The 20822-nt window shown below is 49.0% G+C and overlaps 1 protein-coding gene across 1 annotated transcript in view; it reads left to right on the forward strand.

Annotated features, from left to right (window-relative positions):
• Positions 1–16193: 16193 nt before the first annotated feature.
• Positions 16194–20822, forward strand: part of MRPS9 (mitochondrial ribosomal protein S9) — a 131431-nt gene continuing 126802 nt past the window's right edge. Inside the window, exon 1 of the mRNA XM_056556105.1 lies at positions 16194–16521. Within this exon, the coding sequence (XP_056412080.1) occupies positions 16423–16521 (99 nt within the window). The 5' untranslated portion in view covers positions 16194–16422. The remainder of the gene's footprint in view (positions 16522–20822) is intronic.

Below are 20822 nucleotides of genomic sequence, written 5' to 3' on the forward strand. Positions count from 1 at the left end.
CTGTGAAACACCACACAGCACACACACATGATAAACTGAAACATACATGTGCCTGCTCAGCCCCAGATATAATAAATAACCCCCCAATAAAGGAAAGGAGGGAAATCCCTCCTGGCCAGCCCCAACAGTCCCCATATAGAAGAGTGGGCCAAAAACTGGGGGTCTCCAGATGTTGAAAATCCTCCCTAAAGAAAACAAGGGGAAAATACTCACCTTAGTCAGAAGAACTTACCTCATGAAGTCTTCCCTAAGAAGTCTTCAGCCAGCTTTTGTCACCTGCATCATGCCGGGCTACCATGTGCGAGCGAGGCGAACAGGGAGGTAGGGGGACCCGGACCCATGAGGTACAAACCCAGGCGCTGACCGTTGGCGAGAGGAGGTTAACAGTACATAAACGCGATGTCTGTGCCCCCTCAATCGCAATGGGGAAACAGTGAGTCGCAGTTCCTGAGTCCCCACCTGAAAACAGGAAAGAAAAAGGAATACAAAACGAACATGTCTCCTAATCCTAGGAAAATAAAAAATATGAGACCTGGTCTGGGGACCATGTCCACCTCCTTAAGACACTAAGCTAAAACTGATTACCTCAGGTGCCTGTGGGCTGGTATACCCTGCTGGGAGGAGCCGACTTTTCTAGTTGCCATAGTGTCAAGCCTCCTAGTGACAGCAGCATACACCCCATGGTCTGTGCCCCCCAATGGAGCCGATAGAGAAATACGGTTTAAAAACACATACGGTTTACTTTTTCCCATACTGTTCCATCCGTTTTTTTGCCATACGGTTTTCTTTAGAAAAACGGATTGAAAACAGTATGGCAAAAACGTGATGGGAACCCAGCCTTAGACAGTTTTAAATGTCTCCCCCAGTATTTTACATAACTTGTACCACTTTTTATGTGTTTTAGACACCTTTTCACATTGTTTGACAAAGGGGCAGGGCTTATGTGAAAAGTGGGTGGTACTTAAATGCACCAAATATGAGACTTAAACTAGATGCACTATATTTCCAAACAGCCTGAGGCACTCTTCTAAATCTGATGCATTCTTAGATTGTCTGGAGGCATACACATCAGAAAAAACATGTCTGTGATGGTGAAATGTAAATGTTTGTCAGTGTGGGGAACCACCAAGATACCTGAAGATGTCATGCTTTTATAATATGGTCCTTCACACTGATGTTGACCATAATGAAACCTGGCCTAAGTGGAAAAAAAGGATATTCATACACTTACACTTTCTGCAACTTTGAACTCAGAAAAATGTAAACCATGGGCGACAACCGTTCACTGCTACTGCCAAAGGTCTCATTTGTACAGGTGAGATACATACACACACTATTAAAAAAAAGTTGCACCTGTTAATGACTTGCTGTGTCCAAAGCATCAATGCAAACTATAAAAGGCGGTTTAGAATAGCTATTAACATTTTTAATGTCTTAAAACACTCAGACAAGTAAAAAATGTACATTTTATTACTGATCCTCTTTAAATAAAAAGTGCAGCAATATTCATAACGCCATTCACCTTCACAGCTCTGCATTTCTGTAGTAAGGCTTAGCAAATAATGTTAATAAATCATGTTAAACATGCGCCACTTTTTACAAATTAAAAAGTGCAATAGTTCTAAATTAATCTGGAAACCTAATTTTAAGCATGTATTGTGCCTTCTTTAGGTTTAGTACAATTTCATGTCATTTTGGTGGCACTTGTTGAATAATTTATTTGTCTGATTCTAATTAATTCAATAGCCTGCGCTTGATATTCTCACCTTATAAGTGAATGACATCAGAAACGCTCTACTAAAAATGGGTTGAAGGCTTAGTTTGTAAACTGTGCTAGTCATAAATTTAGTAGGTGAAGCAATTATTTTCCCTTTACAATTTATTTATACAGATCAAAAGGTGTAAATAATTAATGATTAATTTAATGTCATTCAGTCCCGGAGGAACGCTTCAGAGCTGGAAATGTACAGTAAGAAGTATTATTATTATGCTTTTTGCATTATGTAATTTCTTTAGATGGAGAATAATGACACATTATTTCTTGTATTTTCATTGCAGAAATTTGAACATGGGATTAGTTTGGCATTCTTAAAGGGCATATGGATGTCATACAGGAGGAATCCAGGTATGTGCGCAAATTCCCAAAGCAAAAGGGAATACAGAAGCTGGGGGTCTGCTGATCACTACAATGGCTTCAAACTAAAAATGGTCCTCCTCATGAAACAATTTCTGTAACCCCTTAACTCCCCACAACATACAGTCATGAGATTGATAAGGAGGTATAATGTGTTCTCAGAACCCTATTATAAAACAATGGAAGGCTGCTGCAGCAGAATTTCTGAGCCATTTGAATTGGCCATAAGCGAGGAAGACATCCCTGTGCTGTGTCTACTTATAAACACCCATACAAACGGAGATGGCTGTCGGCTTTCAGCTACATCTATATTAAACTAAAATAACATACGAAAAAATGTATATTGGCTCTAGTTTCCATGATATAAGTAACCAACTAATGAAGTAAGTGTGATATCCAGGTACGGGATATGCTCCTGCAGTCCTGTCAGGTTGAGTCCTTGTACGTCCTCAGAGCTCTCCTGCAATGTCCCCCCCCCCATAAATCTGAACAGGTTGTGTATTAAGTGCAAAGGACCTTAGATGTTGGTCACATGATTATAAGTCACATGTTTGTCACATGTTTAAGTCATATGTTTGTTACCCAGAGAGCACCAGGTGACCAGATGACCCGCAGTTAGCCTATGGGCTCCTTGCACAGTCCCCCTTCATAAGGAAGGGAGGAGTTTCAATCAGTCTCTTTTTCTCTCTTGTGTTTCACTTTCTGCTGAGGTCAAGTCCAGTCCAGATGTCTCAGGGTCAGTGTCCAGCACATCTGGAGGCCTCAACCTAAATTGCAGCCACAAGTCAGTAACCTATAGTCTCTCAAGTCACTGCAAGTCCCAGCAAGCTGCAAGGTCCCCTGTGTTACTGGTCACCTCTCTGGGATCCTGGCCGAACTGTGTAGAATGTAACATCTGTCTAACCTCAGTAAAAGCTACCATTAACCTTAACCTGGCCTTGGACTATTATTTTCCCCTACCTAACCTAGGACTAGCAGTATTACCTTCGGGTGGTTACATAGGCAAACCATGCCCTGGCGTCACGAACACGAAGGGGTTAATACCATCTACCCCTGGGCAACACCATCTGCCCCTTACACCTCACTTCACACCCTGTGGCTCATCACAATCTTTGGCGTCACAAACAGGATTTGGGTGTGTGCCATATGCCACATAGCCACAAGTCCACCCCCTAGTCTGAACTGTGTCCAAGAAAAATCGCATGCCGATGCGAAAAAGTTTGCGCCAGAAAAGTGTAGAGGACTGTTCTAATTGCAATGTGTTTTACTAAAGGCGCTACTGAAATAGTGGGGGAGGTGAAAAGGAGTCCATTCTCTGTTGTTGAAAGAAACTTTGAAGTCGTGAACATTATGTGCATGATCCGTAGTGAAGCAATTTTACGTGCAAAAATGTCTGCCGTTGTACCTGAAAGGGTTAATCCGTTGGTGGAGAAGCGCATGAAAGGTTCCCGCCAAGGCCAGCATCCCGCCCCTGAGCGTGGAAGTCAGGTCGCTGTTCCTAGTCCTAAATGGAACTTGAAAGGTCCGCCCCTTGTTGCCGGGAGGCCCAGCTAATGACGCAGTTCCGGCCGGCAGCCATTTTACTGGAGCCTGTTGCTTAGGGGACAAAAACAAGAAGTTCCCTGGGCGCAGCCGTATTGCGAATCCCGATAGCTGCGTCCGGCTCCACGAATTCTGTCCAAGTGACTGCTGCAGTGCAGACTCTGCAGACACCAACGATCGCAAGTGAGCCGCAAATACCAATGCTCGCAAGTCAGTCTCTGGTACCAGTGGTGAGTCACATTAACCCCTTAGTGCCAAGCAGTGTTCCCGGGTACTTGACATTATGTGGGAAATCGCCACCCGGGGTATGTCAGTCAGGTCAGACTGAGCCGCTGCAGCACCTCCCCAAGCATCTTAAGGGGCCAGTACTTTCATCGTTGCAGGGGGGCCCAGTTGTAAAAAAACAAGGGACCCGAATTAAAGCGAAGGTTGATGGGAATACTACAGATGGCTATCTTCTCTGTCTTTTCTGTGTTGGATTCATAAAGAAGAACAACAATCAGACTAAAAAGACATCCTATGCCCCGCATCGACAAGTCCGTCAGATTCGCAAAAAGATGATGGAAATCATGACCCAAAAGGTGCAAACAAATGACCTGAAGGAAGTTGTCAACAGACTGATTACAGACAGCATAGGCCAAGACATTGAAAAAGCCTGTCAATCTATCTATCCTCTCCATGACGTCTATGTCCAAAAAGTCAAGATGCTGGAAAAATCTAAGTTAAATTTGTCAAAAAAAATTGACCCCGCCCACTCTTGCTGCCACAGAGGTTTGGGCGGGTCCGCAGGCGTCTACAGATGTTCCCAGGCCTACTCCTGCTGTTGAGCTGAGTTTGGCCTAAACAGCGGGCACCAACAGAAGTGCCCAGGCCTACTCTGGTTGGCCCAAAGGTTTGGCCTGACCAGCAGGCACCAACAGTTCATCCCCCATTGGCACAAGCTGCTGCTGTACAAGTGGTGGTCACCGTGAGTCCGACCATCACTGAATCCCGTTTGTTCCATGTCTCATGGAACACACATGTCAAACCCATGGAGGGGGCCCAGTCTTGCGATCCTAGGTATATGTCCCAGCCTAGAAAACAGTCTGACCGACGAGGTTGGAATGGAAGAGAACCTACGTGTAATGACGCTGGATGTGGATCCACTAACCAGTGTGGCTGATGACATGGGCCGTATCAGGGAGCGAAGTCTAAGGTGCTGCTGGTCTTCATCAGAGCCCGCCGCAAGGCAGGATGGGCTTGTTGCGGAAGGCGACACCCAGGCTGGAACCAGAGTCCAGGAAGGCAAGAACAGACCATCAAATTCAAGCGTTGAGAGGAGGTATTCACTTACCGTAAAATCTCTTTCTCGAAGGATCCATTGGGGGACACAGACCGTGGGTGTATGCTGCTGTCTCTAGGAGGTGACACTATGGCAACAAGAAAGTCGGCTCCTCCCAGCAGGATATACCCGCCTCCAGGCCCTGAGGTAATCAGTTTAAGTACTAGAGCAATAGGAAAGGACCGACAGGTCAAGGAAAAAACAAGAACTGTCGAAGAACAGAAGAAAATATATAAATGAACACACCCTCGGACAGAGAACCAAAGAGAAACCCAAAAGGGGCGGGAGCTGTGTCCCCCAATGGATCCTTCGAGAAAGAGATTTTACGGTAAGTGTTAAAAAATCTCCTTTTCTCTATCAGCTCCATTGGGGGACACAGACCGTGGGACGTACCAAAGCAGTCCCTTGGGTGGGCAGATAATCAGTCAGGCAGACGGCTGTTCCACTGCCGCCTGCAGCAGTTTACGGCCCAGACCAAGGAATGAACCCGGTAGAACCTCGAGAAAGTGTGCAAAGACGACCAAGTAGCCGCCTTACAATCTGAGAGGCCAAAGCTTTGTTCTGGAGAGCCCAGGATGCCCCAACAGAAGCGGGTAGAATGAGCCACAACCCTGAAGGGAGGAATCATCCCCCTACAGCGATAGGCTTCCAAAATGGCAGACCGGATCCACCGAGAAGTGGTGGCCTTGGAAGCAGGCTGTCCCTTACGACGCCCTTCCGTAAGGACGAAAAAGGAATCGCACTGACGAAACGAAGAGGAGATAGAGAGGTAATACCCAACAGCCCGAACCACATCCAGTTTGGGGAGTAAATGCTCCTTAGGATGAGAAAGAGCAGGACAAAAGAACGGAAGAACAATGTCCTCATTGAGATGAAAGGCCGAAACAACCTTAGACAAAAAGGAAGGATCTGGTCGGAAGACAACCTTGTCCTGGGGAATCACCAGAAATGGAGAACGGCAGAATAGAGCTGCCAATTCAGACACCCTCCGAATGGAGGTGATAGCAACAAGAAACACCACTTTCCAAGAAAAGTGGTGCAGGGACACCTTCCCTAAGGGGTTCAAAAGGTGCACCCAGGAGGGCACTCAGAACCAGATTCAAGTCCCAAGGGGGAGAAGGTGACCGATAAGGAGGGGCAGCATGCGCCACTCCTTGAAGGAAGGTACGGACATGAGAATTAGAAGCCAGAGGACACTGGAAAGGAAAAGAAAAGGCCGAAACCTGACCCGTAAGGGAACTGAAAGACAACCCCAGTCCCAAACCCGACTGCAAGAAGACGGGGAACAGAAAAGGTAACAGGAGACAAAACCTGAGCTTCACACCAACGAAAATAAGACCGCCAGGTACGGTGGTAAATTTTCGCCGAGGAAAGCTAGCGAGCCCTGAACATGGTGCGAATGACTTGGGAAGAGAACCACGGGTTCTCAAAACCGCGGTCTCAACCGCCACGCCATGAAATGCAGGGACTGTAAAATGGGGTGGCAAAGAGGATCCTGAGACAGCAGATCCGAACGAGGTGGAAGGCGCAGTGGAGTGTCGTCCAGGAGCCTGACCACGTTGGCGTACCACGACCTACGAGGCCAAACTGGAGCTACCAGTATGGCAGGAACGTCCTCCGCTTTGGGCTTCCTCAGAACCCTGGTAAGGAGCGGAAGGGGAGGGAACAGATAGGGCAGAGCAAACCCTGCTCAAGGAATCACTAGGGCATCCACGGCTAGAGCCAGCAGGTCCCGGAACATTGACAAAATGGAAGAATCTTCCGATTGGGCGAAGAGGTCCACGTTTGGAATTCCCCAGAGGTCGCAGATCTGTGCGAAGACCTCTGGATGCAGGGACCACTCTCCGGGGTTGACTGAGAAACCGGCTAAGGAAATTCGCTTCCCGGAAGAGCACACCCGGAATGTGAATCGCCAAATGGCCGGAACCTTGTTTTCCACCCAGAAGAAAAACCTTTGTCACCTCGGCCATGGCTGCCGAGCAGCGAGTGCCGCCTTGCCGATTTATGTACGCTACGGCCGTGGCGTTGTCCGACTGGACGCGGATAGGGCGGAACTGAAGCAGAGATTCCCAAAGACGAAGACAAAGAAGAATCGCCCTCATTCCCAAGATGTTTATCGGAGGAAGGGCTTCCGGGGAGACCAGAGGCCTTGAACCATCCAGACCCTGAACACAACGCCCCAGCCCGGCAGACTGGCATCCGTTGTCACCACCTGCCAGTGGAGGGGAAGAAATGATCGCCCCTGAAGAAGAAGGGGGGAGCGGAGCCACCAGAGCAGAGACTGACGGATCCGACGAGGGAGAGTAATCTTGCAATCGAGAGACCTGTCCCATCGAGAGAGGATCGCCAGTTGAAGGGGATGGTAACGAAACTGGGCAAAGGGTACGGCTTCCATGGCCGCTACCATCCGACCCAAGACTTCCATGTAATTGCGGAGGGAAACTGGGGCCTCTGCCCGAAGAGAGCGGACTCCTGACAGGAGCGTCAGACGTTTGTCCATCGGGCAGAGGCCGAATTGAATTGAAGTTCCAAGAAAAATCAGAGACTGGGCGGAAGAGAGGACAGACTTGTCACGGTTTACCATCCACCCGAAACGATTCCGGATCTAGAGAGTGAGATCCACAATCTCCAGAGTCTGGACTCTGGTGGGAACATAGATGAGAAGGTCGTCCAGGAAAGGGATCATTGAGACTCCTCTCGACCGCAACAGGGCTATTACTGGCGCAAGGATCCTGTAAAGACTCGAGAAGCCGAGGCCAGATCAAAAGGGAGGGCTATGAATTGAAAATGCCCCTCCGGAATCCGCAAAGCAGAGGTACCGCTGATGGCCGGGAAATATTGGAACATGGAGGTAGGCATCCTTGATGACCAACGAAGAAAGAAACCTGGGACTGGAGGGCCCTGGAGGGCCTCCCAAAACTGCTTCGCCAGAGAAGGAGACCGGGGAGCTCGGGACTTCCTGAATGTGTGTGGTCCAGCTGTCTCGAAAAAGTAAGAGACGACCTCTTCACTCCATGCTGAAGTGGGATTGCGGTTACCCGATTTGGTTGCAAAATTTCCGGAACGGTTGGTGTCCGACTTCCAAGACGGACGCGCCCGGAACGAGGGAGACCTCTTGTCCCGCGAAGGCGCCTGCCCAGACCCCTTATTGGGGCCAAAGGTCCGAAAGGACCGAAGGGAAGAGAACCTCCCCTGGGAAGAAAAGCGAGCCTTATTTTGAGGCAACAAGTAACTCTTACCCCCCATCGCCTCAGAGATAATCTCGTCAAGGCGCCTGTCAAAAGGACGGGTACCAGTAAAAGGAAACTCGGTAAGAGACCTTTTGGAGGCGGCATCCGCATCCCGCGCCCTAAGTCACATGGAGCGGCGGAGGGCCGCTAGGAGACCCACAGCAAGGCAGCACAACGGACTGACTGCATGGTAGCTGAGCACAGAAAGCCCCCAGCTTTAGAGCATTGGAGAACCAAAGCAAAATAGATCCTCTGGGGGGAATCCCGCCTGACTGAGTTTTGAGCACCACACCGAAAGGGCCTTGGAGTCCCATGCAGGGGAAGGTGGGAAACAGAGAAGGACCTGTTGCTTCAGAGGCAAACTTCACTAAGGACTACTTGTCTGTCGAGTGCTTGAAGGCAGCCGCTGCTAGCGGCAGTGTAGTAGCCTAGAGAGGCGGGAACTTGGTGGATCCACCGAGAGAGGGGAAACCACCTTAGAGGCAAGGTCCTTGTCGAATGGGTAACGCACTTGAACCCTCTTCATTCCCGAGAACCTCTTGTCCGGATGTTTCCATGCAGATTCCAGAAGGATGTGAAATTCAGCGTGAGAGCTGAACCCTTGAGGTGCTGGTTGAACACGATGAAAGGATACTTCAGGAGTCACGTCCGAAGATCCTGGGTCCTCTAAGTGAAAGGTGTCTCTTATGGCCGCAACCAATCAGTTCACCATTACAACTGTATCCGAGCGGTCCTCTGAGTCAGATGCTGATTCGGAAGCCTCATCCGCCAGTTCACCAGGAGAATGTGAACGAGTGGAGGCAGCCCAGGAGGGGGGCGACCCTGACCGGGTACGCGGCTCTGGCGAGGCAGAGCGGCGGTTCCGGGAACGTCCTCTGGAGGAGTGACGTCTGTGATCAGATGAGACAAGGGGGGGGGGGGGGCGGGGGGGAGAGACCCACGGGGGGACCCCCACATCTACCTGAAAACTTAATGTAAGAGTCAGAAAAAGCACCCCTAGTATGCTTGTGAGAGCTTGAGGCTTGTGGAAAAGAGGAGCGGGACCCACTAGAGGGCTGGCGCAGGGCAGACCTCTTCAAGGTAGACACCATGTCACGGGAGGCCTCAGCCACCGAAAGGGAGACTTGAGTAAAGTCAGCCATACACTAGGATAGGAAAAAACACCGGCTGGAGGGGCGGCCGAATCCACCGGAAACTGTAACATCCGGGGAAGCTAGGGGGTCTGGGGGAGCAGTGGAGTAGGCAGAGCCAGTGGGCTCAGCAGAACCAGGCATTTTTGGAATAATATGTCATACAGACAAAATAGAAGACTAGCAGTCTAGTTGTCAGTTTAGAGGGAGGAACAGATTAGTGTCCCCAGTAACAGTAATTCAGCGTTAGAGCTGAAAGATTTTAAACCCAACACTGTAACACTCTGTCCCTGCTGAGAGGAGACACCGCTCTATGCAGACAGAGATGAGCTAGCCAATAGCCTGAGAGGGGCGTTCCTAAAGCAGGGGCACTGTCTTTGATTGGACCCTGCCACCTGAATCGCGAGAACAGCGCTGATTGGAGGGCGATTCGTGCCTCCAGTAAGCTCCGGCAGCCCTGTGGGCGGAGCTATAGCGCCCTGGCCGCCGGGAAGAAACACAGTAATGGCGCCCGCTCCTTGCCCCGAGCGCATATGTTAGCCGTATATGCGCCCGCGGGGAAGTGAGCGGGCGATACACATATCCGCCGGCAGCCATCTGCTGCCGAAAGTGAAAGCAAGTCGGCGCTACATGCGCCCGAAAGTACAAGCGCCGTGGCTGTCAGCGGCTGTAGAACACACTCACACACACATGTGCATAATAAAGTAACCCATACATTCTGCCATTGCTCCCCCTTTTTTGAATAAAAAATAGAGCCCCTAACACAGGCCAGCCCTTTGGACCCTGAAAAGTGGGCCACAAAACGAGGGTCTCCAGATGTTGCAAGTCCATGCCCCCTAAGATGCCACTGCTCCCCCAGAATAAAAGTCCAGCCCCTGTATAAGCCAGCCCCATAACCTGAAAAGGTGGGCCAAAAACAGGGGGTCTCCAGAGGTTGCAAGTCCGCACCTAAGGAGAAAAGGGGAAAGTACTTACCTCAGTCAGAAGAACTTACTAATGGAGTCTTCAGTGAAGTCTTCAGTCAGCTTTTTGTCCCTGCATCACACCTAGCTGCTATGCGCGAGCGAGGCGAGCAGGGAAATAGGGGGACCCTGACCCATGAGGTACAAACCCAGGTGCTGACAGTTGGCGAGGGGGGGGTGAACAGCACATATACGCAATGTCTGTGCCCCCTTACTCGCATTGGGGAAACAGGGAACCAGAGTCCTTGAGTCCCCACCTGAAAATATGAAAGAAAAAGGAATGAAAAAACTAACACGTCCCTATACTAGGAAAACAAAAAATCAGAAGACCTGGTCTGGAGAATTCCAGACCATGTCCACCTCCTGCAAGACACTAAGCTAAAACTGATTAGCTCAAGGCCTGGAGGAGGGTATATCCTGCTGGGAGGAGCCGACTTTCTTGTTGCCATACTGTCACCTCCTAGAGACAGCAGCATACACCCACGGTCTGTGTCCCCCAATTGAGCTGAGAGAAAACATATTTCTAATATACTTTAATAATTATTTTTTTTTTAATTAAAACTCTTTATTTTAATGTTGAAAACCGGCCACTAGGTGTCTCCCTCCTAGTGGCCGGCTGCAGCCTGGCGTGACTTCATGCCTGAATTCGGACCGATGCCAGCCTGGCAATCAGTCCGAATTCATTCAGCCTGCGCTAGCTCCCTGCATGTCAATCAGACAGGCGGGAGCGAGCGCTGAGAGTGCATTGGCTCCCTGGCCTCACACGCCGGCCCCGCCTCCCGCTGCTGCCTCAGGATGGACTGGACATCGGTATGTGTTTCGGGTGGGGGGATTTTAGCGCCACGGCCATGAAATTTATAACTTTCAGCGGTGGTGAGGGCAGGGAGGGTGGCTTGGGGGTTGCGCCATGTAATGTATTTCGGGTGGGGGGATGAAATGTATTGCTTTGAGCGGAGGGGGGGGGAGGGGTAGCGCCGCGGCCAATGACAAAGTTATTGTTTTCACCTGTACAGTATGCCTCCAGTTGTTTCCCCATTACAACTCCCAGGATGCCCTGACAGCCAATAGATGTCAGGGCAAGCTGGGAGTTGTAGTGGTGAAACAGCTGGAGGCACCCTGTATAGTGAACTCAGGGCGGAAATGTCAGACCCAGCAGGCATCAGTGACGTCGCGCCTGCTGGGGAAGTCTGCCTAGTAAAAAAAATTAAAAAAAAATAAAGGCAGGGAGGGGGTTAGGGATAGATGGGCAATAGGCAGGGATAGAAAAAAGGATGGTGGGAGCTACTCTTTAAGATTTTTTGAAGTTGAGGTGCAAAAATGGACATCTTATCCCGCTGAGACCCCCTGCAATCTGAACATTTTTGTTCAGAAAGCTGGGTCCAGGCAGCCGTGGTAATAATTGACGGTGGTAGTTGATCGTCATGCCCCCACCCATTGACATGAATGAAAAATAAAGGGAACACTTAAAGGGTAGCTCCCACCATCCTTTTTTTTTTTTCTGTCCCTGCCTATTGCCCATCTATCCCTAACCACCTCCCTGCCTTTACATTTTTTTTTACTATATTAAAAATGCTTTTTTTTCTGCCTGGTAGTGTGCTCACTACCAGGCAGACTTCCCCGGCAGGCATGACGTCACTGACGCCTGCTGGGGGGGCCTGACTTCCGCCCTTAGTTCAACTATACAGGGTGGCTCCAGCTGTTTCACCACTACAACTCCCAGCCTGCCCTGACACCTATTGGCTGTCAGGGCATGCTGGGAGTTGTAGTGGGGAAAAAACTGTAGACACCCTGTGGTGAAAACAGTCTCAGCCGCAGCTGCCACAGATCCCGCTCCCCCAGGCCCCGCCGCGCAACACCCCCCACCCTTCTCCCTCCGGCCGCCCGAAAAAGACATTCCGCTCCTCCAAACTCCATCACCCCCAGACCCCGCCGTGCAACAACCCCCTCCCTCCCGAAAAGAAGACATTCCGCTCCCCTTATAAGACCTCAGATCAGACTTGCCCATCCGGAGGATCAGCGCAGAAATGAGTGCGTGCGCTGCCTCCGGACAGGGTTACGGGGGCGGGGCCACGCACGAGGCTAGTGGAGCAGCCTGACAGTGGGCAGTGCAGCCCCAGCTATCAGCGTGCTCGCTCTCGCCTGTTTGATTGACAGGCGGGAGCGAGCACCGCAGTGACTGGATTTCGACTCATTGCCAGGCTGAAATGAGTCGAAATCCAGTAGTGACGTCACTGCTGAATGCATTCGGCCACTAGGAGGGCGACCCCTAGTGGCCGAATTTAAAAGTGATTTTAAACTTGTTTAAAATCACTTTTTTTAATTAAAGTATATTAGAAATATGTTGTAGTACTTAAGTACTACAACATATCAATTTTTTTACTTCATGACAGTGCCCATTTAAACAACACAATGTAACTCCAAGTCCATCACACTTCTGTGAAATCACACTGTCCACTCAGGAAGCAACACTGATTGACAACCAATTTCATATGATGGTGTGCAAATGGAACAAAAAACTGGTGGAAATTATAGGCAATTAGCAAGACACTCCCAACAAAGGAGTGGTTCTGCAGGTGGTGACCACAGACCACTTCTCAGTTCCCATGCTTCCTCACTGATGTTTTGGTCACTTTTAAATGCTGGCGGTGCTTTCACTCTAGTGGTAGCATGAGACAGAGTCTACAACCCACACAAGTGGCTCAGGTAGTGCAGCTCCTCCAGGATGGCACATCAATGCGAGCTGTGACAAGAAGGTTTGCTGTGTCTGTCAGCATAGTGTCCTGAGCATGGAAGCGGTACCAGGAGACAGGCCAGTATATCAGGAGACGTGGAGGAGGCCGTAGGACGACAACAACCCAGCAGCAGGACTCCTATCTCTGCCTTTGTGCAGAGAGGAGCACTGCCAGAGCCCTGCAAAATTACCTCTAGCAGACCACAAATGTGCATGTGTCCACTCAAACGGTCAGAAACAGACTCCATGAGGGTGGTATGAGGCCCGACGTCCACAGGTGGGGGTTGTACTTACAGCCCAACACCGTGCAGGACGGTTGTCATTTGCCAGAGAACACCAAGATTGGCAAATTCCCCACTGGCGCCCTGTGCTCTTCACAGAAGAAAGCAGGTTCACACTCAGCACGTGACAGAGCATGGAGATGCCATGGAGAACGTTCTGCTGCCTGCAACATCCTCCAGCATGACCGGTTTGGCAGTGGGTCAGTAATGGTGTTGGGTGGCATTTCTTTGAGGGGCTGCACAGCCCTCCATGTGCTTGCCAGAGGTAGCCGGACTGCCATTAGGTACCGAGATGAGATCCTCAGACCCCTTGTGAGACCATATGCTGGTGCGGTTGGCCCTGGGTTCCTCCTAATGCAAGACAATGTTAGACCTCATGTGGCTGGAGTGTGTCAGAAGTTCCTGCAAGAGGAAGGCATTGATGCTATGGACTGGCCCATCCCCAGACCTGAATCCGATTGAGCACATCTGGGACATCATGTCTCGCTCCATCCACCAACGCCACGTTCCACCACAGACTGTCCAGGAGTTGGCCTGGGAGGAAATCCCTCAGGAGACCATCCGCCACCTCATCAGGATCATGCCCAGGCATTGTAGGGAGGTCATAAGGGCACGTGGAGCCCACACACACTACTGAGCCTCATTTTGACTTGTTTTAAAGGACATTACACCAAAGTTGGATCAGCCTGTAGTGTGGTTTTCCACTGTGATTTTGAGTGTGACTCCATATCCAGACCTCCATTGGTTGATAATTTTGATTTTCATTGATAATTTTTGTGTGATTTTGTTGTCAGCACATTCAACTATGTAAAGACTAAGGAATTTCATATGATTAGTTTATTCTTTCAGAACTAGGATGTGTTCCCTTAGTGTTCCTATTTTTTTGAGCAGTGTACATATTAAAGTGATAAAAAAAATCTTAGCACAAGTAGACCAGAGCACTGGTCTGGCATTGTGACATTTAAGGTGACATCTATTTGACAGGCTCTCAAGCAGAATGCCATTTGCAAGATGCCAGACTATCATAGGTGCTGTGTTATACAGGAATTCTCAACTACTACACTCTAGAAATATTGGACCCATAACTATGGTTATGTCCCCATCATCACAGGCTGATGCTCACATCTCACACTGCTCCCAATGCCCCCATTATCACAGACTGCTCCTAATGTCCCCCCTATCATAGACTGCTCCTAATGCCCCCATTATCACAGACTGCTCCTAATGCCCCCATTATCACAGACTGCTCCTAATGTCCCCCCTATCATAGACTGCTCCTAATGCCCCCATTATCACAGACTGCTCCTAATGCCCCCATTATCACAGACTGCTCCTAATGCCCCCATTATCAAAGACTGCTCCTAATGCCCCCATTATCACAGACTGCTCCTAATTCCCCCATTATCACAGACTGCTCCTAATGCCCCCATTATCACAGACTGCTCCTAATGCCCCCATCCTCTCAGAATGCTCTTAATGTCGCCATTATCAGACTGGTCCCTCCCTCTCACAGACTGTTCCTAATGCTCCCATCATCACAGACTGCTCTTAGTGCCCCCATCATCACAGACTGCTCCTAATGCCCCAATCATCACAGACTGCTCCTAATGCCCCAATCATCACAGACTGCTCCTAATGCCCCAATCATCACAGACTGTTCCTAATGCCCCAATCATCACAGACTGTTCCTAATGCCCCAATCTTCATCAGACTGCTCCTAATGTCCACATCATCACAGACTGCTCCTAATGCCCCCATCATCACAGACTGCTCCTAATGCCCCCATCATCACAGACTGCTCCTAATGCCCCAATTATCACAGACTGCTCCTAATGCCCCCATCATCACAGACTGCTCCTAATGCCCCCATTATCACAGACTGCTCCTAATTCCCCCATTATCACAGACTGTTCCTAATGCCCCCATCATCACAGACTGCTCCTAATGCCCCAATTATCACAGACTGCTCCTAATGCCCCCATCATCACAGACTGCTCCTAATGCCCCCATTATCACAGACTGCTCCTAATGCCCCCATTATCACAGACTGTTCCTAATGCCCCCATCATCACAGACTGATCCTAATGCCCCCATTATCACAGACTGCTCCTAATGCCCCCATTATCACAGACTGTTCCTAATGCCCCCATCATCACAGACTGATCCTAATGCCCCCATCATCACAGACTGCTCCTAATGCCCCAATCATCACAGACCGTTCCTAATGCGCCCATCATCACAGACCGCTCCTAATGCCCCAATCATCACAGATTGCTCCTAATGCCCCCATCATCACAGACTGCTCCTAATGCCCCAATCATCACAGACTGTTCCTAATGCCCCCATCTGTCACAGACTGCTCCTAATGCCCCCATTATCAGACTGTTCCTAATGCCCCCATCGTCACAGACTGCTCCTAATGCCCCCATTGTCAGAGACTGCTCCTAATGCCCCCATCGTCAGACTGCTCCTAATGCCCCAATTATCACAGACTGTTCCTAATGCCCCCATCGTCACAGACTGCTCCTAATTACCCTATCACCACAGAATGCTCCCCCATCTCTCACAGACTGCTCCTAATTACCCTATAACCACAGACTGCTCCCCATCTCTCACAGACTGCTCCCCCCATCTCTCACAGACTGCTCCTAATTACCCTATAACCACAGACTGCTCCCCATCTCTCACAGACTGCTCCCCCCATCTCTCACAGACTGCTCCCCCCATCTCTCACAGACTGCTCCTGATGCCACAATCTTCTATACAGCTCCTGCTCCATCATCACAGACAGTTCCCCTTAAAGACTCTTCCTTATCCCCAATCTCATGAACTGCTCCCCCTTCGGTCACTTAGCTGCCTCGCTACCTTACTAGTAGGACCCCGGTATCCCGTTCGGTTCCTGCTCACAGTGGTGAGTGCAGGGAGGACAAAACGGACAGGGCTCCCGTGCAGCTGCTTATGGGGCAGTGAAGAGGGTACCGATGTGATGCGCGCGCCGCCTCCTATACACACTACTTCCTAGTCTTCCCGTCTCCTCTTCTCTACCCGCCCCGTCCGGTCATGTGACCTCCTCTCGCTTCCATCCGCCAGCATGGCCGCTGTTTGCCTTAGACCGGGGCTGGCTGCAGTGTGGCGTGTGGGGGCGGCTAGTCCCTGGAAGCCGGTAGTGGTCTCCGCAGCCTGCAGTGAGGTAGGTAATGCGGCTACCTAGTCCATAGTTACGTCTGACATGGTGAAGTACTGTGCACCCTTCAACTGTCATTCAGCTGACCTGACGTGTATAGTACTGGGGGTGTCCTCTGCACCACACCGTCCTGTCACTATGATAACACTTCCTGTCACCATGATAACACTTCCTGTCAGGGAGCAGTGTCACTAGAGCTGCATGTCTCACGTGAACTTATTCCTTTGGAGCTCCACACATGGTGATGTAATTGCCTTATAGACATACATCCATTCACAGTAGATATAAAACAGTGTTCCACAACCAGGCTGCCTCCAGCTGTTGCGAACCTACAACTCCCAGGATGCCTGGATAGCCTCTGGCAAATCTACAATTCCCAGCATGCCCGGACAGCCGAAGGCTGTCTGGGGATGCTGGGAGTTGTAGTTTTGCAACAGTTGGAGGTACCCTGTTTAGGAAAAACTGGTAGAAATGTTACTGTAAATTTTCTTAGCTTAATCAGCTGTTTTTGCTACCAAATATAAGCCAGGAAAAGCTGACCTGAAGACATGGCACACCAACCACGCACATCCCCTAGACAATAAAGGGGTTGTCCAGCTTCTGAAAAAAAAATTAAAACATTTTCCCCCCTAAGGCTATGTTCATGGGGAGGAATTTCCGCGATTCTGCAGAAATTCCCTCCATCAAAACTTGCGGTGGTTTTGTGTTATCTAAACAAAATGGCTAGTCTTATATTTTGATGGAATGTGAAAAGCAGAATTTCCGCGACAGAATGGCCGTCATGGGAAGGTGGGATCCCATTCAAATCAATTTGCCGTAAATTACGTTGAAATTCTATGTTGGATTTTCTGCAGTGGAATCTCCGCAGCCAATAATCTGCAGCAGATTTCATTGAAAAGTGTGTAAACTTACCCTACGGGCTCGTTCACACGGGCGGATCCGTAGCTTATTTCACGCTGCAGATCTGCCGACCATGTTTCCTATAATATTTCCTCCATTTGTGCCTGCTCATAGCGGCAATCCGCCACTACGAGCAGACACACTGGGATGTACAAGTTGCCATGCGCATGCACAGTATACTCGCACACATCGCGGCTGCTCTCTGCCTAGCTCAGGGAGCAGGGGGGGCATCCCCGATGTGTGCGAGTATACTGTGCATGCGAGCAGTGACTCGCACATCGCAGCTATCTGCTCGTAGCCGCAGATTGCCGCTATGAGCAGACACAGATGGAGGCAACACTGTAGGGTCCATCGTCGGCAGATCCGTCCATGTGGACGAGCCCTTAGGCTATGTTCACATGGCACAGCTTGGCAGAAAGGAATCTGAGCGGAAGCACAGAAATTCCACCATGTGAATGTAATAGGATAAGTATGAATGAGACTCTGGACCGGGTTATGCCTGACTTATCCAGGACAATGGAACACTGGGAAAGCAGAATAAGACTAAATGGATACATAGCCGATTCGTGTTTGGAGACGCTTACTGTACTTACTGTTTTGAACAACTTTTCAGGCAGAAACGCATCAACGATAATAGAGAAGTTACAGTGATTTGATTCATCACAAACTTCTCGGCTCGGCAGTTGATGACTTTATCCTGCATAAATTAGTTTAGCTTTCAGGTGCTCCGGTGTGCTGGAAAAGGTGGAGAGAGTCTCCAGCCAACCAGAGCACCTGAAAGCTGAACTCATTTATGCGGGCTAAAGTCAGCAACTGCCGAGCCGAGACGTTCGTGATTAATCGAATCACTGTAACTTCGCTCATCTCTAAACGATAACAATCTGTTAAAGGAGTAGTCCAGTTCTGAAAAACGTATCCCCTGTCCTAAGGATAGGGGATAAGTTTCAGATCGTGGGGAGTCCGACCGCTGGGGCCCCCCGCGATCTCCTGTACGGGGCCCCGGCAGCCATGAAGCGGCTGCTGACACGCCTCCTTAATACAACTTTGTGCAGTGGTCAACACGCCCCCTTCCCGCGGGCTGCCGAGGCCCCGTACAGGAGATCGCGGGGGCCCAAATGGTCGCACTCCCCTCGATCTCAAACTTATCCTCTATCCTTAGGATAGGGGATACATTTTTTAGGACTGGACTGCTCCTATAAGATTCTTCAGATTTTTCATGTACACTGTTCAGCCATAACAATTAAACAGGTGAAGGGAATAACATTTTGACAATTTAACCTGTCAATGGGCAGGGGGATATATTGGGCAACAAGCAGTCAGTTCTTGAAGGTGATGTGTTGGATGCAGGTATAAGGATCTGAGCAACTTTGGCAAAAAAACAGATTGTGATGGGTGGACTGTGTCATAGCATCACCAAAATGGCAGCTAGATTCCAATTATTCTCTATATGCAGTGGTTAGTACCTACCAAAAGTGGTCCAAGGAATGGCAGCCAGTAAACAGAACAATTGCAGGAGGCAATGGCAGGAGTGAAGGCTTGGCTGTCAAGTCACAAAACTACTGACAGAGGTTCTGCTTGTAATAGAAAGGTGTCAGAACACACAAGACTTCACAGTTACTGCAGCATAGTTTATGTATCCCCTGTCCATTTCCAAAAGAGGCTAACAAGTGGCATGAGAACATTACACTTGTCTTGGTGTCTCCTACCTAGGCACTATATGGCAATAGGGTACACTATGGGAAGAGGGCAAGCTGTTGGAGGCAGAGTGATGTTCTGGGCATTGATGTAATTTATATCCCCTTAATAACGGTTGTTGCAGGCCAAGTACATCCCTTCATGGCAGAAGCACCCTTTAAAGATGTCCAGTGTGATTGCAGGGGGGACCAAAGCATTCGTTGGTCTCCACCTCTCCCATAGAGATGGATGGAGGGGGCATGTGTCGACCAGCTGACTACTGGGTACGAAATGCGCATTAGCACTGCAGAGCTGTGGCTGAAATAGTACCCCGTTTAGGAGATCGCGGAGGTCTTAGTGGATGGCCTCTCTTCTATCAAACACTAATCCCTATCTTGCAGATAGGGGATACATTTTCAGCTTTGACAGCGGCGATCTAAAGGGTTAATAGCCGGCCCCGGCGATCGCCGCATACTGGCTTTTAGTGGCAGCCCCCGGCTACAGAGAACAGCTGGGGGCTGCAGAATACGGAGCGGGCATGAGTCAGGAGCCTTCTCCATACACCCCTCTGAGTGTCGCCGCGCTTGTCAGGTCCGGCCCTGCTTGCCCGAAGGAGGGCTAAGGACCGGAATATTCACCTGCCCGGCGATAGGAATGTATAGTCAAAGATCTCTGCAGTAACTTAGAATATTTGTCAGGGTTTATTTTAACACCAAAATGTTAATGGGAATTCAGAATGACTATTTATTTTACATAATTTTGTTACATTGTTTAAAATTTCCTTTCTGTATTCAGTAAATGCCTGTCTGTATGGTAGTTTACCATCGCATTGTATAGTCTGTGCAGGAAGGATGAGGAGTTGAGCTGTAACCATAACTAATTGTGAATGGTGGATCCTGTGTAGTCTATGTTCAGGTGTTACCTTTCATACTTATTCTACCGGTCATGATATTGTGGAGACTACTGAGAAGTGACCTCTACAGAACAGGAAGCGTCAACTTATTGTTAGGCCCAGTGGCCAGCGTGAATTTTTATATAAATGTTATATGTGAATGAGGTTTTCATTATGCCTGTTCCATTGCAATGCATTAGAAAGTCTTCACACCTTTTTATTTTTTTATGTTAATTCATAGTATACGAAATATATTGTAAATATTGCATAGACTGCACAGATTGGATTCTGCCAGAACACTGAGCAGGTTCAATGTTCAGGCCAAATAGTTTAATCTGAATTTTCTGCCCAGAAAATTCTGCAGTGTAGTTAACGGAAAACCCGTTCACTTGCATGTTACCTTCAAGTAGCAGACTTTCCAACCAAAATTCCTGAGCTGACATCGCCGTTCCTTTAGGCATTATTATGGACATTTATCAACGGGTTTAGTCAGGTTTTCTTTACTATAATTGTCGCAAAATTGTCGCAACTGCGACTACACGATTTTTCGTGCAACATTTTGACTGGAAAGCGAGAAAAGCAAGTTTTCCTAAAATTTACTATGTAGTAATAATTTTAAAATGGACTACGGGTAGTCAGGTATTTATTAACTGCGACAGTCGCAACTGCGCAAAAAAAAGTCGCAACAGCGTTAAAAATTGACTAAATTTACTCCAGCTCAAACATGGAGCAGAAAAAACTACTACCAAAGGAAAAAAGGAAAAATTGCTTATGTGAAAGAAAATTATCAACAGGCTGAAACCAGTTGATAAATAAGTCACACATAAGCAAAAAAAAAGTA

The sequence above is a fragment of the Hyla sarda genome, chromosome 2 (assembly GCF_029499605.1).
Source record: "Hyla sarda isolate aHylSar1 chromosome 2, aHylSar1.hap1, whole genome shotgun sequence".
In the NCBI taxonomy this organism is placed as follows: domain Eukaryota; kingdom Metazoa; phylum Chordata; class Amphibia; order Anura; family Hylidae; genus Hyla; species Hyla sarda.